This window comes from Parus major, chromosome 4, assembly GCF_001522545.3.
Source record: "Parus major isolate Abel chromosome 4, Parus_major1.1, whole genome shotgun sequence".
NCBI classification, from domain to species: Eukaryota; Metazoa; Chordata; class Aves; order Passeriformes; family Paridae; genus Parus; species Parus major.
Window position 1 is genome coordinate 62185634 of NC_031771.1, and position 19791 is coordinate 62205424.

The window sequence follows — 19791 nt, forward strand, 5'->3', positions numbered from 1 at the left end:
GTGTGGTGATCTCAGCCGTGCAGCTCATGCAGACACCCCTATTCTGTGTTTCAGCTTGTCTCACCTGAGTGCTAAAAGGCCTCTTAAATGAATCATTCCTACTTTTTCTCTTTGCACAAATCATGTGGCAAATCTATATCAAATACTGAAAAAGCAGTATTTATGGTGAACATTTCTCAGTAAAATGTACAAAAAATTCTCTTGGTATCATTGACATCCAGTTCTGCTCCAGGTCATAGACCTGAATTCAAGCAAAGTAGGGGGTTTATTTTTTTGAAATGTAAACAAAACTAGCAGGCAGTAGTTTCAAGTGGACAAGGAATATTTACAGGGATAGTAAAGGAAACTGCACTGCCAGCACTGGTCTGAGCTGGGTGATTGTGAGAGCCTCTGCTCAGCTGAAATCACAGAAAATACTCTGTCATTGCCTTTGTCACCGCATTCCTGCATGGCCATGAGAGACACAGCCCCTGAGAGACACAGCCTCCTGACTGCTGAAGGAAAAAGTTCTACATCTATTTAGGAAGTTTTTTATTAATTTAATAAAAAAACCAAAAATACCCAAACAAACAAAAACAACAAAAATAAAAAAAAACCTCTAAAGTTATGTCTTTTTTAGGGAAAAAAATATATTAGTTAAATTCAAAGAGATATGTATATATATATAAATTCAGATAAGTGTATTTTCAAATGAGAATAAAAATTAAATTTATACAGAAGCATAATATATTTTTACAATTAGTTTATTTGCAGATAAGAGAAAAAATTGACATTATAATTCTCTGAAGTTCATCACTCTTCACCACAAGTGTGTCCAGTGAATTAAGGACACCATAGGCTCTGTTTATTTCCCCCTGCAGGAGCAGCCCGGGACATTTCTGCCGGGGTAGAGCCACAGTGGGGGGACCACTGGAGATGGATGGGGCTCCTGCAGGAGGTGTCCCCGTGTCCCTGCCCTGGCGCAGCCCCCAGCAGGTGGCAATGCAGGAACACCTGTGGCCCGTCCAGCCGGGAAAGGCTGGGCTGAGACCGCTGTTCCCGGGAAAAGCCTCGCCTTGGAAATCCTGCTCGATGCTTTCAGTATCAGCTACAAATCGTGTTCACTGTCAGCGAGAGATTTGATTTTGTTTTTAAACCATTTGAGCTTACAGGCTTTGTAACAGCACCCTGTGGCGATGGATGTGCCAGATCTAGAATCTTATGGGTCACCTGGGAAAGTAATGGAATTATTTATGTTGGAAAGGATCCCCAGAATCATCAAGTCCAGCCATTAACGCAGCAGTGTCAGGGCCACATGTGACAGATCTTTAAATATTGCACATTATATTTACACACACACACATACACACACATACATGTGTCTATATATATATGTATTTATATGTATATATTTTTATATACACAGAGACACACACACATATATGTATGTATGTATGTATGTATATATATATATATATATATAAAAAAAATGTCTGTTAAGAACCCCACTCACAACCCTTTTTCCCATATTCTGTTGCATCTTCCATCCCTGTGCAAAGCCACACTGTTTCCAAGCCAGGAATAAATCTTGAAACAGATCCGAACCTTTAAACGTAATCACAGTCTCACAATAAAATCGGCAAAGAAGAGATTTTGTTTGAACAAAGCATTCCTGAGTATCACATCATAGAAACTAATTTTAATGAGAGTTTAAAAGAGAACACATGTCTATGAGAAGGCACTGAATGTGGGGGCATTTTCCAAGAAGAATGACTGTGCTTGTAGAGTGAAATGAATGGAGTAAACCAAAATATAGAAACAAAAAAATACAGAAACATTAAAAGTGTTTAGTGGTACACTGCCTTTTTTCTAAACAGACACACACTCACAAAAAAGCCTGCCTAAAACAAATAAAACCAACCCTAAAAAATCCCCAACAAAAGCACCTCCTCCTCCCCGAACTCTAAAGCCAATTTTAAAAATCAGTATGGAAGATATTTGAGCTTGTTAAGAAATCAATGAAAAAAGCTTGATTGCACCAAAAAGCTACTGAAAAAATTATTTTCCCTTCTTATAATAACTGTAAAACCTGTTCCTGTCAGAGAAGTGAGTCTCCCTTGAAAGGCCAGTGCTGGTGAACTGAAATCACAACAGAACTGCCAAAACACTGCCCTGGGCACCACAACCACAGGGGGTTAAAGTTTCTCCAGAGGAAATGATGCAAGTGCTGAGAGGTTCCCTTACAGGTGTCAAACACAGTGTAACTTTACTTAGTACAAACAAGGAATACAAATTATCTGCAATCAATATGGTTTCTCTCATCTCCAAATGCTTCTATCACTGTTTGGATTCTGTTTTTAATGGTGCAATAAAAACCCTATGGAACAAAATTTATCTGATGCAAAAATACACTGCATTGTTTCTTCAAAAGTATCACAGATCTTGAACTGCACAGGAATATTTTAACATCAATCCATATTCTGCACTTGCTGCATAGAAAAACAGCAGTTCTTGCTATTTTAGAACCATCAGCAGGTTTCAAATATGTCTCTATTATATGGAATCACACTGTGGGAACAGCAGGGTTAAACAGTTTCAGAGCAATAACGAAAAGCACTAAGTAGTTTAAGCTCTGTAAAATGTGTAAACAGCACAGCAAATACTAAAGTAATGCACATTTTATAAAGTTCTTTAAAAAATTCTGTGACATATAGGAAGGGTACAAGAACAAACAGCAGAAAAGAAATAGTTGCAATAGTGCCTACTGGTAAAGATTTAAATCAGTTTCGATTATTGTGGGGTAACTTGTTCGTAAAATAAAATTATCTTCAGGGAAAAATATCACATTAAATGATTCTGAGTATAGCAGTGAAAAACATGAGAAACAAAAGATTAATTCAAACTGGAAACCAGGCACATATTTTACCAGTGAGAAAACAGATTCTCTGTGTCATGATGATGTTTTTCTGACAGATGTGCTTGAACCAAATAGCCCTGGATTGTAAATAGTTTTGAGACTTGACGTCCAAAATCAGGACACTGGAGATCTGTTGCCACCGGCTCTTTTGGGAGAGAATGAGAATGCATTACATTACAAAGAAGACTTTTTACACAAAACAGAGATGGGACATGAGAATTCTGGTGACTCAGACAGTAAGTGTTAAAGCAGGACCCTGGCTACTCGTGCTGTGGAGTTGTCAGTGGGTCCTGGAGAGGGGACAGCACAGAGGGAGAGTTTTGTCAATAGAGTGTAAAAAAAAAGGATATTGTGTCTCTGTAAAGCATCCTTGATTTGAAGTGACTACTGGAAGTTTTCAAGAATGTTCCAAATGTCAAGACTCAATTACCTAAGGACAGAGAAGGGTGATAGGAAGGTTCCTCTAATTGTGGGAGCAGCACCTCTAACTGCTTGGAGCAGATGAAGCTGTGAGGTGGCATTTTTAATCTTGGGTATTTTGACAGAACTGATCCATACTGGTGCATTTAATGGTATTTGCACAAAGTTTTAGAACATTCCAGAAATGTTCTATTAGACTTCATGTTTTAGCCCAGATCTTTTAGTATCTCTTCACCTGACCATGATCTTCACTTGTACCTTGAACTAATATTTTTTAAATAGTCACTCAAAGTTTCAGTGTTAGGTTCACTGGCCCAAAGATTCTTGCCTTCACTGGCCAAGACAAAACTGGCACCATGATTTCTTTTCATGGTGTTCCTGAAAATCCAAGATGTGGAGGGAAAGAATTAAGCCAAACACTTTATTTAGACAAAAATTTACTCCAGCATCTCACACCCTCAAATGCAGAGATCACAGGTGATGTTATTTATGGTTTCCCAGTGCAAAGAAACCAGTCATTATCCTTTGCTAATTGGTTTAGAATAAGAGAGGTATTTCTGGATGCGGCAGCTGCTAATCTTTCTTCAGTGAGGAATTCTTAATTTTGCCTCCTCAGAAGAAGGATCCAGAGACACAGGGAGTATGTTTTGGCCAAGGGTAGGATAATTTATCTCTTAACAGGGCAGGTGACATTCTTTCCAGCTATTATAAAAATTACATGTGTCAAAGAAGGTCTGTTACTGAAAGAGCAAAACAGCAATTCAGGTGTAGCCTCTGGGCTTGTCTCTATAGGTGGTAGATAAACGGAATCATTAGTTGTCCTGTAACACCAGCACCTTGTTTATTCACTGTTTTTTGAAGTAGGATAATGCAGCACGGAAGCCAGATAGCTGGCAATGGATGTGACACTGACATTCAAAGAAAACAGATGCCACAAAGCCTGGATCATCAGAGGGTATGTATATCTGAGATCAACATTTGCAAAGTGCTGCTGGAAAAGAAAAGCCAGCAGATTTGCATCAGCAACATCAATTCTCAACTGTTCTTCCCTGTCTGACCATCTAACAAGATAGGATCACTCACTTGATGGCATTTGTCCCATTCCAGGGTAGTTCCTCCTGGAGCTGGCTGTGTCTCAGCTCCCACACACAAAGGTTGGTAGCACAGCTGCTCCAGGCACCTTCTGTACCCAGAGGATGGGAAAGTTGTAAATGCCCCGAGGGCAAGATCCATTTACAGACTCCAAGCCTGTTTGGCTCAAGCCTCATGCTGACTCCAGGAGCCAGGAAGCAGGTTGTAATGCTCCTGAGACAGGAATGTGATGCTGGACTCAGTTGATCAGAGCTGGGAGTTACTCTCCCCTCCCTAGCAGACCTCCCCATTGTGCTCAGGTGTCTGCAGCTGGCACAGACAGCACAAGATGCTGCTGCTGCTTCCCTTGCTCCAGCAGCCGCCATAGAGATGCTCTCCTGGTGCATCCCCCACCACCCAGCCCGAATTCTTCTCCATTTCCTGTGGTGGAAGTCAGCCCTGTAAACTGATGTTCCTTGTGGCCACAAATAGGAACAAATAATTTCATGAGCTCCTGTGCATGGAGAAGCAGGACAATGAGACAGCGACTTGAACATGCACAGCTTAAAATAGAAAATCATGTCACGATCCTCATGGAGAAAGAGCCTCTTCTCCCACACCACTGATCAAAACAGCTTCCACAGAGAAGCCACCTCAAGAGGAGGGGGGCCAGGAACAAGCAGCCAGGGGTACAAACACTGCCAGCTGGGTTTCTGCTGTCCCAGAGCAGTTCTGCCAGCAGGGTACAGAGCTGGCTCCAGTGAAGGTGTTAGATGGGCATTGCAGCACAATGCCAGGATGATGCCCTTCCTGGCAGGAATTAATACAAGGTTTTCCTTAATGACTGCATCCAGGGCAACTTGAGCTTTTCTAAGATCAATTTCCCTCTGACCCCTCCAGTATTCAATAAAATACTTCTCTGGTTTGCATCCCTACAGCTGCTACTTGAAAGAGGAGGCATCTCTATAAGGGGCATGCACAAGCACCCTGAAGAACTTCCCACAGCTCTGCTCCTGGCTCTTCTGAGAAATTTGTCTTGGTGTGGTTTGCTAAGAAAGAAAAGGAAATTGTCTACTGGTTTATTATCTGTTTATTTCCTTTTGGGGAATTTGTCTATATGATCCTGCTTAATCTCCATGGGTGGGAAACAAAATATTTAAATTAGTTTAAGATCTTTTTGTCCTGAAGTGAATAGATCTTATAATCTTTTTTGCCTCATTCTTCCTTCTGGCTCTGTCAGGGAGAAGTCCTGTTTGGAAATGCAGATGATCTCCCTGGGAAAATTTGCTCCTCTGCTCTGTGGGGTAGGTATAACATTTCCTTAAATGCACAATGAAGAATTTAATCTTATGGGACAGGAAATAGTGTCAAAGGAGTAGGTACAGATGTTATCCCCCATTTAACCAGCTTTAGTTTTCCATTTGAGTTTGGGAAACAGAACAGTGATTTCTGTGCTCCAGCTGCAGTGTAAGACATGACCTGAACACCCAGAACTGTGCTCCAGCTTCCAGCACAGCAGCACCAGACCCCTCTGCAGCCCAACATCGGAAGGATCTGAACCTGCTGGAGTGAGTCCAGAGGAGGCCACAAAGGTGATGGAGGGCTGGAGCCCCTCTGCAGTGGAGACAGGCTGAGACACCTGGGGGTGTTCAGCTTGCCCTCTGGCTTTGGGGAGACCTTCTAGCACCTTCTGGAACCTAAAGGGGTTATAAGGAAGCTGGAGAGGGACTTTTGACAAGGCCGTGGAGTGACAGGACAAGGGGCAGTGGGCAGGCTTAGACTGGATATAGGGAAGAAATTCTTCACTGTGAGTGTGGGGAGGCCCTGGCACAGGGTGCCCAGAGAAGATGTGGCTGGATCCCTGGCAGTGTCCAAGGCCACGTTGGACGGGCTTGGAGCACCCTGGGATAGTGGAAGTTGTCCCTGCCCATGGCAGGGGGTTGGAATGAGATGATCTGCAAGGTCACTTCCAACCCAAACCATTCTGTTTCTACGTGATACGATTCCCAGACTGGATACTAGAGCAGCTTCTTTCCATTAGAGCTGAACAATTAACAATCCCAGGAGTCTGATCACTTGGTTTCTATAACAGGCACAATTTTTTTCACTTCCATGTTGCTAAGTTATTTCTGGTTTCCTCAGCGCATCTCCCTCTCCATGCCGCCCACTGATGTTGCACATTCCCATCTTTATTAGGAGCAAGCAGCAAGGTGCTGGGTGCAGTTTTGTAACAAAGTCTGCATCTCTGTCACACAGTACTTCCATGTAAATTTTTTCTTCTTTCACTTTAAAAAGCTTCAGTTATTTTAATCTCTTTGAAAGGTCATTGGCTGATAACATTTCTTAGCTCTACCCTGAGGCTTGATCTCATTTTTAATGAGTCAAACCAAACAGCTTTTCTTGTTCAGCAGCCCTTTCTGTTTCTTGTTCTGCTATTTCCTATTGTTCCTCTTGTGGTGCTACTTATCTTACAGCTGATTTCCTCTGGCTTAGGATACAGATCTCTGATAATCGTAACATGATCAAATAGCAGGATTTTATGGTGTAGTTGAAAATACCCGATTCATGACTTTGAGCTCCCCAGTGAAATCAACTTGTTTCCAGCTAGGAAATGAGGAGTGATTTTATTTTTGATGTTAAGAATTCCCATGTAGTTTTAGAGCTTCAATTCAAACTGAGATCAGGATTATGTCTCTTAGGGTTTTTTTCCCAATGCCTTGTTTTCACAAAAGCCACCTGTAAGGTAGAACTACTTTGTGCTGGCTCTATAGCTGCTGTGCCAAAAACATCAGCCCTCACATCCAACAGTTACTGAACTGTAACTTCTTGCTCCCTCTCACTGGCCTTGACTGTAAATTCTTTCCCCTGACTGTGCCAGGGATACTTCCACATACAGAACCTACCTGGCTCGAAGAGGTGTTAGTAAAGAGATAAGAAATTCTATTGTCCTGCTCTGCCCACTTTACATCTCCTTCTAAAACAAAGCTGAACCCCTGAAAACTTCTTAGAGCTTAGCAAACTGGGTAAGTCTTTAAAATAAATGACTGAATTAAGAAAAATGCTGCCTTTCAGTGTGGCTGATTGCAGAACCAACCAGACACGGCATCTTTGGAAAAGCATAATGGCAGGGAGATCCTGGTGAATATCTGACACTCCTCATCATCAAACAAGGAATAGATTCAGTGACTAGAGGAAACTACTGGAAACTAGTTTATCTGTTCAAGGATGAGATGACAATCAGTTTCAACCAACTATCACATGGATCTGGGCTGGGCTTTATTTGGTGAACAGAATAATGAGTTCAGAATACATCATTATGGAACCTGAAAAAGCAGGATGGGGAAGTTTTAAATACTCAATTTTATTGTATCAAGTGACCTCTATCGTGCATCAGAACACCCAGTGCACATTGTCACAGTGTGGGTCTCAAAGCACCCTCAATAAAAGTATTTAGTGTGTTTCCCAACAGGAGCTCAGGCTACCTGAGGCTGAAAAAAAAGCAAGTCAGAGTATTCCTTTTTATTTTTTTCTGAATAGCAGTCCATTATGCATGTTCAAAGGCTTCTTTTTGGCAGATTCCCAGCTGTAATTTTCTCATTCTTCCTGTCCCAAATAATATATTCTTTTTTTTCCCCAAAGAAGTAATTTTATTACTGAGCAGTAAAGGCCATGCTTATATTACAAAAAAACCCCAACCCAAACCTTTACCAGTTCATCAGTCTTAAAGATTGCAGGAAAATGTTTTGCTTGAGCTTGGTATCAGCTTTGCTATTTCCTACCTACAAAAGGTGACTTCAGCATCCTGAACTCTTCTCAGCCTGGAAGATAATGGAAGCTGAAATAGCCTATTCCCCAGGGCACTGTGAAGAGTTACAGTGTCTCTCTTTTCACAATACTGGAAAATCTTCACCATTTATTAGAGTAGGGTTTTGAACCACAACAAACAGAAGGAAAGGCTGAGGCAATTCTCATCCTTGGTCTAACTGTGGAAATCACAGGAACCTGTCCTGATCACAACTGCTGCCTTCAAACAGGAACACCGCAACCAAAATCCAGAGCCTTGTTAAGTTGCCTGGCAAGACTAAAAAAAATCAGTTTTGTTATTGTTCATTTCCAGCTCAGCCAGATCTTGAGAGGAAAGAGTCTTTGCTTTACTAGAGAGCTTCTACTATTTCAAATAACTTTATACTCACCGTGAGTCACCTGCTGCTCTTGGTTTGATGTCTGGGGCCACCTGTGAGATGAACTGTGAACCAACACCTCTGTTGGATCGGGAGCTCAGGGCTGCACTGAGCACCCAGGGAATGCAAACCAGAGCTCCAAGCTGCACCAAAGCAGTCTGTGCCTGCCATCATTTCTGACCCTCATACAGCTGGAGGCTTCCAAAGAGAGCAGCCCAGCAGTTCAGAAGGGCCAGCCAGGAGGCAACAGCTACCTGTGGCACACAGGCCTGGCTGCATTTTAGAATGGATTGTGTAACTGTAGATTTCCAAAGTGAGCAATCCGAGCTGACAAACAGCTGAAGCTCCCCTACGCTCCTTCTGGAGCACTCCCTTGTAACACACCATCAGGGACTGAGTCCTCATGCTGGCACCTGGCCCTCTGGAATCACACCTCCCATAAACGAAGGCCCTCCTTGTAGGACAGCTGTTCTCCTCCCATCCAAAACTAGGTTTTTTTGGAGCATGTGGGTTTCTCCACCGTTCTTCTCAGGTCACAGAAATCAAAAAAGGCTGGTCTCAGGAAACCACAGCTCTAACTGGTATTTAAGAGAAGGAAAAGCAGCAATTTCCATGCCCCACAACTGTACATTTACTATCCATTCCCCCAGGTCCAGCAGAAATCTATTGCTTCTTTCCTGCTTTGGCCTTTTATGAATTTCTGTAAAGTAGGGAATTTGCTATGCTCAAAGCTATGCTTGCCCTTCTAAAACAATGCTACAGTGTCCCAAAGAAACAGAGGTGCTGTTCCATGTGGGTTTGTGTAACACTGCTCCTCAGGGTGACATCTTCCCCCCTCTGAGTTGAGGATGCTCCAACACTTGCCCCAGGAGAAAGAAAGAGAGCAGTTACTGCAAAACTGATAGCAAATTATTCCAGTTACTAACGTAAGTTCTCTCAGTTAACTGTCTCCACCTACTCTTAGTACATTGCACTTGTTCTAAGGAATCATTAGATCTGCCACTTCAGAAAATGCCCAGAGAACAGACCCTTCCCTTCCAGCAGTGAGTGCATGAGCACTGGCCCGTGCCAAGCTGGCAGCACTGCAGCGGTCCAGCCACACCTGTTCTGAAGCATCAATTGATACTTACTGAAAATGGAACCTTTTCAGACACACCTCCCTGGAAATCCCATGTATCTACAGTTTCACAGTGGCTAGTATCAACAATTTAGCAATATCTGTGACCTTTAAGTGTTGAACATGAAAAGAATTTGTGGTCCTATGTCTGTGCTTTGTTAGCATTCTTTAAAGCATGAAAAACCCACACCTAACATCACCCACAACATTTTATTAACAGGGAGGATCTAGGACATGAAGTCTAAGAAAAGACAGAAAAAACCCTGGAGTATGCTGTTCATATATGAAAAGTTTAAACCAGAAACACTTATTTGACTGAAATGCTCCAAAGAACATCTATGGCTGCTGTGTGGCATTTTTTTTTGTTTGCTGGGGGATTTTTGGGGTTTTTTGCTTTGGTTTTTGTATGTGTGCATGTTGTTGGTTTTCTTCTTTTTAATCTTGCAAAACACTGAAAACCAACACTTGGAAGTTACACTTCTTTTAAGAGAGGCTACTGAGAGTTAATTCTTTTTACATTTAAACACAAAACAGCTTTCTGATTTTATATAATCAAGAAATGGAAAACAATTTTTATTAACATGTCTTACATTTACAATCTTTTATTAGCTAATCAACATCAACATGCAAAAATAAGCGCTAAATACAAACCTCTACAATATGGTTTTGTTTAAACTACAATGGTTTAATTCTTTTGAAAAGTCATAAGGATGTGTTCTGCAGTTGTTAAAATTGAACTATTAGTTTCAGTAATGAATACTATTTAGACCCTAAAATTATGTAATCATCCTGCAAGGCATCTTCAGAAACTTCGCCCAACACTTAAGAATACCAGCTCATTGTCATGTGAGTACATTCTCAAAGCAAGAAATAAGGCAGTAGCACTAATGATTTCATATTGAACCCTATGCACATAACTAATAACTTTAGAAGGACTTTAACACTATGGTAGACTGGAAAAAGAACATTTAAACAAGCATTGGATTTTGCCTGAAATGTTCTCAGTTCTTCTTGATACTTATGCAACCTCCTTAAAATATTTGGGTTTGGAAAAAGTCTTCATACTCCTTTCAAACCATTCCCTATTTGATCCTCCAGAGAAGACACCTTGTGTCAAAGACATAAAAAATATCTTCCCATGGAAATAAGTTACATCATTCATGTTCAGGATTACTTCACCAGAGGATCATAAAGAAGGCAAAGAGGAGCTTAAAGGAGAACATGTTGGTAGTACTGAGATCTTTGATAACAAAAGGGTCTTGGACAATTGTGAAAAAGAGGGAAGGAAAATGGATTTAATTTCAAATCTGTTGTAACTTTTCCCCCAGTGCAAGTGTCCATCTTTAAAGAAAGCTATCCTTTAGAAGATGAAAGTACTTTTCTTTGAGAAGAGTCCAATTTTTGACCTTATGTTACAAAACCTTAACAATCAAAATTTGCTTTTGCGTTTTTTATTCAAGTACAAACTTAAGTCATAATTCCTCTNTCATAATTCCTCTCTTTCTTTTTTTTTTTTTCTTTTTTTTTTTTTTTTTTTCCTTTCAAGAGTGTTTATTGTTGCTCATTGATCTTTGGTCGCAAGAAACAATAATGCCACCGACAGGTCTGCTCCCCAAGGTGGCAGATTTTGCTTCTTTGCCACACATTAAGGCCCCCCACTTTACAGGGTATGCCAAGATACACTGTTTGAGAATTCCAGCGGCACTTCATCGTGTGTTTTACAGACCTACATGATGTAGACTTTCTCAGCTTGTGAGAAGTTGAAGACTTCTTTGGTTCTTGGGCAAATTACTTTGTCATCTTGACGAATAGAAAGCAGAGACTGAAAAAGAGTGAAACCAAAAGATAATATTCACAACAGTCATTCAAAGCATTATTGAACTGTTTAGGAAATGAACTTTTAATTTAAAGAAATGTTATGGTCTGAGATCAAACCACCTTTGCCCCAGAAGTTACTTATTTTTATGTTATTACCCTCTGGAGGGAAAGCTTTTTAATGCCATTTGATCTCATGTTATAAATTCACATAGTTAGGTATGTGACCATTAATATGTCTTAATTAAGACCAATTTAAGCAGATAAATATATGGCCCTTAAAAAAACATTAAGCAAGAACTATTCTTCCAGCTTCTGACTGAGTTCATAAACTCTTATTTTGATCTAGCAAGTTATTCTAACCGCTGCTATTTTAGCCTTCAGCAAGTCATTGACTCCAACACTTACATTGTATCCATAGACATATCCATTTGGTAACATCATAGGAGGATTATTTTCATTCATTACATCCCCCGAAATCTTGCAGACTAGTCGGGAGTTGGCACAATGTGCCATCGGCAGGGGCTGAGCCAGCTTGTTCAGGGATTTGCTACACACAGGGCAGTCGGGGTTTTTTGAGCTCCCATCCTCTTTATAACACTGTCTGTTAACAGCAAGTCAGGGAAGAATCACCACAATGAAACCATAGTTAGTTTCTCCTTGTATGGGAAACATTAAAATTGAAAGATGGGCAGCTGTGCCAACAGAGCCCAGGTGACAGAATGCACAGAACATTTAATTCAAGTTTAATGTCTACACAAAAGAATCAAGGATTTGCTCTGTTTCAAGGGACAAGAGAGAGCAAAATGCATGTCTGGCAGGCAGCACAGGTAAAACTTTGAGGTGCAGCACTCCAGCAGCACCAGCCCTTCTCCAGCACAACACACTGTGCAGCAAACCCAATGGAGTTTGAAAAGATGCAGCTGTTTTTGAATATTCACACAAAACCTGGCAGGTAAATTTATGTTTAAGTGATTAAAAACCAGTAACTGTGACCCAGCTCACTAACCCTTGCAGACATGTTCACTAATTTCAGACATGAAAAGACAGCCAAACCAAACAAAATGTTACATTTAACCTTAAATTTTTTGTTCGGGCATGCCTTTTTTTTTTAAACAATAATGCTATTTATTATAATCTCCCCTTAATTTAATTTATACTCCATTTGAACAACTCATGAACAAAAATACTGAAGTGTCACATTTCTCATTTGAGCTCTCTGAAAAGCATCCATAAGCCAAAAATAAACCCCCACAAGGCTTTTTTTTCCACTCCCAGTAATATGTACATTAAAGGATACGGTGTTTTTATAGCTGAAAGGCCTGCCTGGAGTGTTATAGTAAAAACAGAATTGTTTCCCAGCTGATGTAGTCTGTAGTTATCATATCTAAACTGTTGGATCAGCATTCTCCATCGAGCAGGGTCCAAGAGATCCTGTTAAAAAACAACACAAATTTAAGTTGCTTTCAATCTAATTGTCCCAGGGGGCAAAAGCCTGGGAGTGGCAAATTGTACAAAACTCACTCGAGCAAACCAATCACAAAACTGAAGTGGACATCCCAATGCCAAGTGTTTAAAAAGTACCTTTTAACACTACTTTATTAAAGCAAGTATTATTTAAAATAGCCAGAGTAATATTAAATCTCTATCATCTATGTTCTAATCAAGGTATGTAAATCCTGGTGAGGTTACCTCTTCCATTTAGTTTCCTAGCATGCTGGACTAGTTAGGAAACAGTATTAGTTGCTAGGGCAGATGAGGACATGGTTTTGTGGTGGTTCTGGGTTGATGGTTGGACTGGATAATCGGAGAGACCTTTTCCAACCTTAACAATTCAATGATTCTACTGTTCAAAGCCAGGTTAGACTGGGCTCCAAGAAACCTGGTCTAGTGGAAGGCATAGTGACAACATATGATTGTTCAAGGAATATGAAATTAAAATAGCTTGTTTTGCGACAATAGTAAACATTTTCCTTTAAGTCCTGAAAGGAAAAGGTGGAGAAAGTTCTATTCACTGGTCATAGAAGGTGCTTCTTTCCTTGGATTCATAAAAATCAGCTGGTTACAGATATAATCTCGCAAACTTTGTCAAAGATTTAAAAATAATTTCCTTAAAGGCATTTTAGGAAGCCATTTATGCACAGAACTCAGTCAAGATATTAAAGGTAACTCCATATCACCACATGCTGTGATTGTGTTCAACTAGGTAATTATTAGAAAATTCAAAACTTAATTTCCATAAACTACAATGTTTTAAGTCATATCCATAAGTGTCAGGGAATTTGCTCTCATGGTATGGTTGTATGTGAAACAATCCTAGCTTTTTCTCCTTGCTCTCCCTCATTGAAACACTCCATCCAAACCAGCCCTTAGAATAAAATATGGGATTTTTATTTCCTGCCTATTTCTTCCTAACTACTAAAATAATGATAAGCTCTATCTCACACCCACAGTCTTCTAACACATCTATCATTTATACTCATAACTTAGATCAAATCTAGCATGTAAAATACCAGGATCCTTCTAGGACTCTGAGATGAGCAAAGAAATTCATATTGATTCTGTGGGTTGTTCATTTCTGGGTTTTTTTGTGTGCTTATTTTGTGAAATTATGATTTCATCATCATGTTTAGAAAATGTGTTTATACTGGCACTGTCTCATATTGGCTTGGCATTTCATGGAATTCTTGTCTTGCTTTGACAGCTCAATTCTTCTCTACCTTCTGCCTCCAAAGCCAAGTTAGAAAGAAGTGAATTAGCACATGACCACAGAACTCAGTCTAAGTAGAAAGTCTCAGTAGAAAAAGTAGCTACCGATGAATTTTGCTTGATTTGAATTTCGATGTAGATATTAACACTAATAGCTACATCAATTAGCATAATCCAAATAAATGAAAACTTATTTTAAGGAACAAAAATACTGCTTTCATATCATTCAAATCATCCTTTCTTCATCCCAATCACTGCAACAACAGTAATGTGAGAAGTCAAATTAAGAACTGCTGCTGGTATATTAAAGCCACAGCTTTGTATGTTGAACACGACTCGTTTTTTTTCCTTTGTACTTCCCCATCTTTTGCCTCTTGTATATTTAATTACTGTGCTTCCAGCCCTAGAGATCTCTAATGCTGGGTTTATGGTAAGCCTAGCTCAGTGTGAATCCATGTTACCATTACAAATCCAACTGAAACAATACAAATACTTTCTGGATTAATGTACAAGGACTGGTTACTAAAATTAAAAAGTCCTACAAAGGTGGAATTTAGGAAGTAAAATTAAAAAAAACACATTTATTTTGATATTATCAATGCATTTTCCTGAAAGTGCTGAAAAAAGAACTGAGACATCTGTTTTAATGTTGTGTTGTAGCGCTGAATTTCAATGTTACCTTATAGGGAGAGATATGAGTGTCTGAAGGAAAGGCCAACATTCCCATCACCTGTCGAACCTCATCCAGCTGGCTTCCCTCAGCTTGACTGAAGTGCTTTCTTGCATGTCTGAAATAGAGAATTGATACTTTATTAGACAGACTTGTTTCTAAATCAAGTTAATTTACTTAATTATGGAAGATTTTGGAGAAAACCTCTAGATTCTGCTCAGTAGATGAACTCCAGGAGTACTCTATCTACATTTAATGGACTTGAAGAAACACATCCTGCAAATGGGAATGCGGGAATGACTAAGCATTAGCATTTTTACACTGTAATTCCTAAGAAACCAGAGTCTTTTTACTTCAGTTTTGCCTCACCTAGAACTAAACCAACCGTGATTATTAGGAGAAATGTCTCTTCTCATGGAGGCTCAGTGTATGACACTCCTCTGGCGTACACTCACAAGTGAGAAAAATGCAGTCTGAAAATCAGCTGTGCCAGACCCATTATACATCAAGAGTGCTCAAATATCTGCCTTGTTTATACTGACATCTGGGGCAATGTTTATTTTGAATAAATGATTTTTTGGGTTCAGGGGTATAGGCTAGAAGACAGTATCACTTCCTGTGCAGACTACAATAAATTGTAGGGCAATGTAATAGAAAACCCCCTGTTAAGAGCACGTTTTTTTAGCCAGGAAAATAAAAATTAAATTAGAACTTTAGTAGAAATTTTTGTACTTTAACATATACAGAGATTGTAAGGGATACACACATGGCTGAAAGCTTGGATATTTGAAAGAAGTGACAGAATTACCAGAAACATATTTAAATAAAAAATACAAACTTTAATATCTTTCAGGAAATAGTAAGAAACCACAAAATTATTATCAGATTATGAGGATATTCAACTACTTTAAAACCCTTTATGAAAGTTTCCCTAAGTCTATCCTCCCCAAGATCAGTAATTCTCAAGTTGGAGTCTAAGTGCACAGGAAGACCCTTCAGCCTTTAAACTGGATGATCAGTTCAGCATTTCTATGGAAAGCTCCTGTTTTCAGTGGTGCACAGATGTAGCACAGCAGGCTGGGTATGGAACCAGCATTATATGGAATTTCTGGCATTGCATAAGTGTAGGAAAATTTTCCCTGTGCTGTTACTTCTGTGCAGCTTGTATTATGGGGAAGATATCAAATCATTGCTCAAGTTGTCTACTCAGAGTTTGTTCATTTTTAACTTTTGAAGAGTCTTTTATTAATTCTTAAATTACTTTTAGGAATAGACAGTATTTTCAAAATGCCCATTTCATGGCTTGAATAAGAAAACCTAGGCAAGTTGGTTTGGTTTTTTTTTTCCAATTCTGAATTTGACTACTACACTGAGGTCATCAATACCATGAGAACAGTCTCTTTAGCAGTGTTTCAGTACTCCCACTTCCTCTCCCACCCAAGCCAGGAAGCAATGGAAGTTATGTAGGACAGAATGTTTCCACCCAATTTCCTATGCTGGGTGAGCAATTCTGGAATGTAAACATTGTTCCCCAGGTGATTACTGCTATGAGGGCAGAAGCACAAACCCCCTGGGCTGAGAGAAGAGACAACCTGGAAACACTGGAAGAAAGCTAAAATAAGGGTGGAGAGCCACAGATGAAATGAAGATCTTCTGAAAACAAAGATTAGGCAAACAAAAAAATTCAGATCTACCAGTTGAGACAAATTACTATCTGTGCATGCATGAGAGAAAAGAGGGGGAAAATTCTTCTCAAAAGAAATGATTAGATTTCAGTTGTGTTCTGTGATGGTAAAACAGAAGTGACAGTTCAGTTTGCACCAGCTTGGTTAGTCTTGAGGTTCTTCTCCCTGCCAGGCCATCAGCCTTCCATCACTTACAAAGTACTGAGCACACTGGGATGTGGTGGCTGGTTTGGACTCAGCCAGAATGAATTAGGTTTTCCAAAGTGATCTTGTGTCAGTCAGTATTTATCTCCAGAATTTCCCTCTCTCCTGTATTCTTTAAAAAAACCCCCAAAAAACAAGGAAGTTTCCCACAAGGTCTGCATGCAATGGCTGAATTTCCTCCACTGAGAAATTAAAATGGAGCAAGATATCTTTCCAAGTTGAAGCAAGTTCATTAATTCATAGCACTCAAGTATTTTTTTTAGATTGGGAAGCACACACAATACTATAAGTTACTTGGGAATAACACTTTATTTGCCCTCATACCGCTTTAGTTGTTGAATGACCCCTTTCCTTGTCATTCAACTATTTCCCCCTCTGTGCAAGTGTTGTTATGCTCCTGGAGGTCTCTGTAAACATTACAGTACTTAACTGCAATGTTTCTACCACTATTAGCACATATGAGTCTCTAAAGCTAAGGCAGGGAGCTACATTTTTCTAGAAAATATTTTTAAAATCCTGGCAACAGATCATCCCTGAAGCCACTGAATTCCTGTGACAGATCTAAGTAATAGGTAGAAAATTTTGTTTTTCGAATCCCAGAATGATTCTGTAAACTCTGTGAAGACAAAGTTCATCTTTTGTGTGCCACTCCACCCCATACATGTAGAGCTGACATATTGTACTTAACAAATATTTACAAAGACTTGAAGACCTACAGTTCACTAAGGGTAGATTAAATTGTTACAAAAGGATCCACATGTCCAGCTTATATATCTACATATGCCTGAAAGTAAAAATGAACATACTTATTGGGCAGTGGCAATGACTGAACACAAATATAAGGTGTTATCAAGAAAAGACTTGTTTCTACTCAGTTTTTTGGTGAATGCCTGATTGGCTTTATCTCAGACCCTTATGACAACCAGCAGAATTTATACTCAAAGTGCTCAAAAGTTTTATTATTTTTATACCCCTGTTCAGCCTCACCAAAAAAATTCATTCATCCTCGTAGAAAGGAAGTTGACTAAAATGATAGACTGTAGCCATTTTCTCCCAACTTTGCCCACCATCAGCTATTATTTACTCCTTTTTGTCCTTTGTATCCCCAGAACAAGAAGTGCTCATGATGCTTTGTTAAGCTTTTAGCTGAGAACTTTGTGTACCACTGGCATTGCATACGAGCAAAATATCAAAATGCTGTCAGATTTCCCAGAAAAAAAATTAGTGAGAGCTCCTAAAGTGTGAAATCGGTGTCATCAGTCATTCATTGTTACTTTAGTAGGTACAAATTTGACAAAAAAGCTCTAGAGACTGAGAGTTAAAGGCTAATGATACTAGGCAAAAGACTCTGTGTTATATTTAAGGTTAAAAGATTTACTTTTTGTACTCAAGAACAGTTTTTTACATTCTTGGAACTTGCACTTTCAAGGCTACTCTGATAAGGTACCTTAGAGGAAAGTCTGTTTGTACTCATTCTAAAAAGCTACACAAATTCAAACACTTATTAAATAAGATGGATAATATTAAAGTTCACATCAATTTTAATGTAAAAGCAATGTCACTTCAGAGGTTCTCAGCAGGCAGCAAAAGCTTTCAAACTTATTTAAACATCAGCTGCGTTTCAACAAAATGTCAGTTCCCCCAGTTCCACTCATACAGGAAACTCCTTGGTAAACAGCCTCTTTCTCTGCCTTCTAATGGATGCCTGACCTATTTATTGCACCACAGACACAATACTGAAAGAATCCTGCTGCAGGCACTTAATAGAAGCAAGCTAATAAAACCACAAGTTGCAAGGGTTTGCTAGAAGCAATGAGATTTATGCCACACCTCCCAAAATGTACTCCCTTATTCATTACTTACTTTGAAACCAAGTAGAATGCATCAGTAAAAACCTACAGTTTTTAAGCCACATGATTGAAAGGAAGCATTGAGATGTTGAGGTCTGAATGTACAAAATAATCCTAAGAAAGTATAAAACTCATCCTTCTAAAAAGGAGTCAATTAAGATATAGAAAGACTCCCATAGCTCCTTCTCCTTTTACAATTGGTTATGAAGTTAAAGCAGGAATGCCATGACTGGCAGTAATATAATTTCTAAGTATAAAATGTATGTCAACCCTGAATTTCAGCAGGTATATGGAATATACACACTCCACCTCAACAATACTCAATATGGATGCCTTGTCTGCCATATAGACAGAAGCTTTAAGTTGTAACCTCAACTCAGACAGATTATTCCACACAAAGCATGCTGTGTCCTCTTCAGGGCTGACAGCTTGCAAATTTTACTTCTTATGAGGAAAAGGGATGAGAGGGAAACAAATACCCAGTAACAATAAAATACAGAAGGACCTTATCTGCTGTGTCCCACTTCTCAGCCTATTTCCTTATTCCAGCTCTGTGCCTGCCCTCCAGTTTCCAAGCTACACAAGGAAGCTGTAGCTCAAAGAAAATAGTTTTTAGAGCATGGACTACTCATTGTTAAGATGCATGACTGCACACTTGGCAAAGAAACAAACTGAGAATAAAGCTAAAGGCACAGTATTCATTTGGTATAAAGAGCACCATGGGCTTCAGAAGACAGATAATGGAGTTGAGTCTCTTTTATCCTTTTCTTAAGTACTTGACAATTCCTTAGGATTTGATAATTCTATCAAAGGGTAAGTGCACATATCAAAATGCTAGCTTGTAGGTTTTGTTTTTAATTATGTTTGATTTTAATTATTAACACTAAAATTAGCTGGAGTTTATCAGATTGCACATTTGCATTGGCTGGGACCAGAGCAAAGATGATTTAAGTGCAAGTAGGGCAAAGTAGGAATGATATTAGCTCAAAGCAAGCCACGCATTTGAATGAGATTAGAAAGAAAACCTCAAAATAACCCTAAAACTTTGGCCTGCAGGAGAGCTTCTCCATCTAGATTTGGGAATATGCTAGAATGTTTTCAGTCTGTGCATACATTACGGTAAGTTTTCTGTATATCTGTGCTGCTCTGACCAAAAAATCAGCTCTGCCACAA

General features: G+C 39.4%; 1 protein-coding gene and 1 long non-coding RNA gene across 5 annotated transcripts in view; both read right to left on the minus strand.

Annotated features, from left to right (window-relative positions):
• Positions 1–727: 727 nt before the first annotated feature.
• Positions 728–6260, minus strand: LOC117244315. The gene is made up of 2 exons (XR_004497142.1): positions 2906–6260; positions 728–1209 (listed from the first exon to the last, which is right to left on the minus strand). It is a non-coding gene; the product is annotated as an uncharacterized LOC117244315 (long non-coding RNA).
• Positions 6261–10227: 3967 nt separating this feature from the next.
• The window catches only part of MAEA (macrophage erythroblast attacher, E3 ubiquitin ligase), a 48388-nt gene continuing 38824 nt past the window's right edge, over positions 10228–19791 (minus strand). For all 4 annotated transcript variants that reach the window (XM_015624933.3, XM_015624931.3, XM_015624935.2 and 1 more), the window contains 4 exons: positions 14889–14997; positions 12801–12934; positions 11909–12104; positions 10228–11507 (listed from right to left, as the gene is read on the minus strand). In XM_015624933.3, coding sequence (XP_015480419.1) covers positions 11412–11507; positions 11909–12104; positions 12801–12934; positions 14889–14997 — 535 coding nt within the window. In that variant the 3' untranslated portion in view covers positions 10228–11411. The remainder of the gene's footprint in view (positions 11508–11908; positions 12105–12800; positions 12935–14888; positions 14998–19791) is intronic.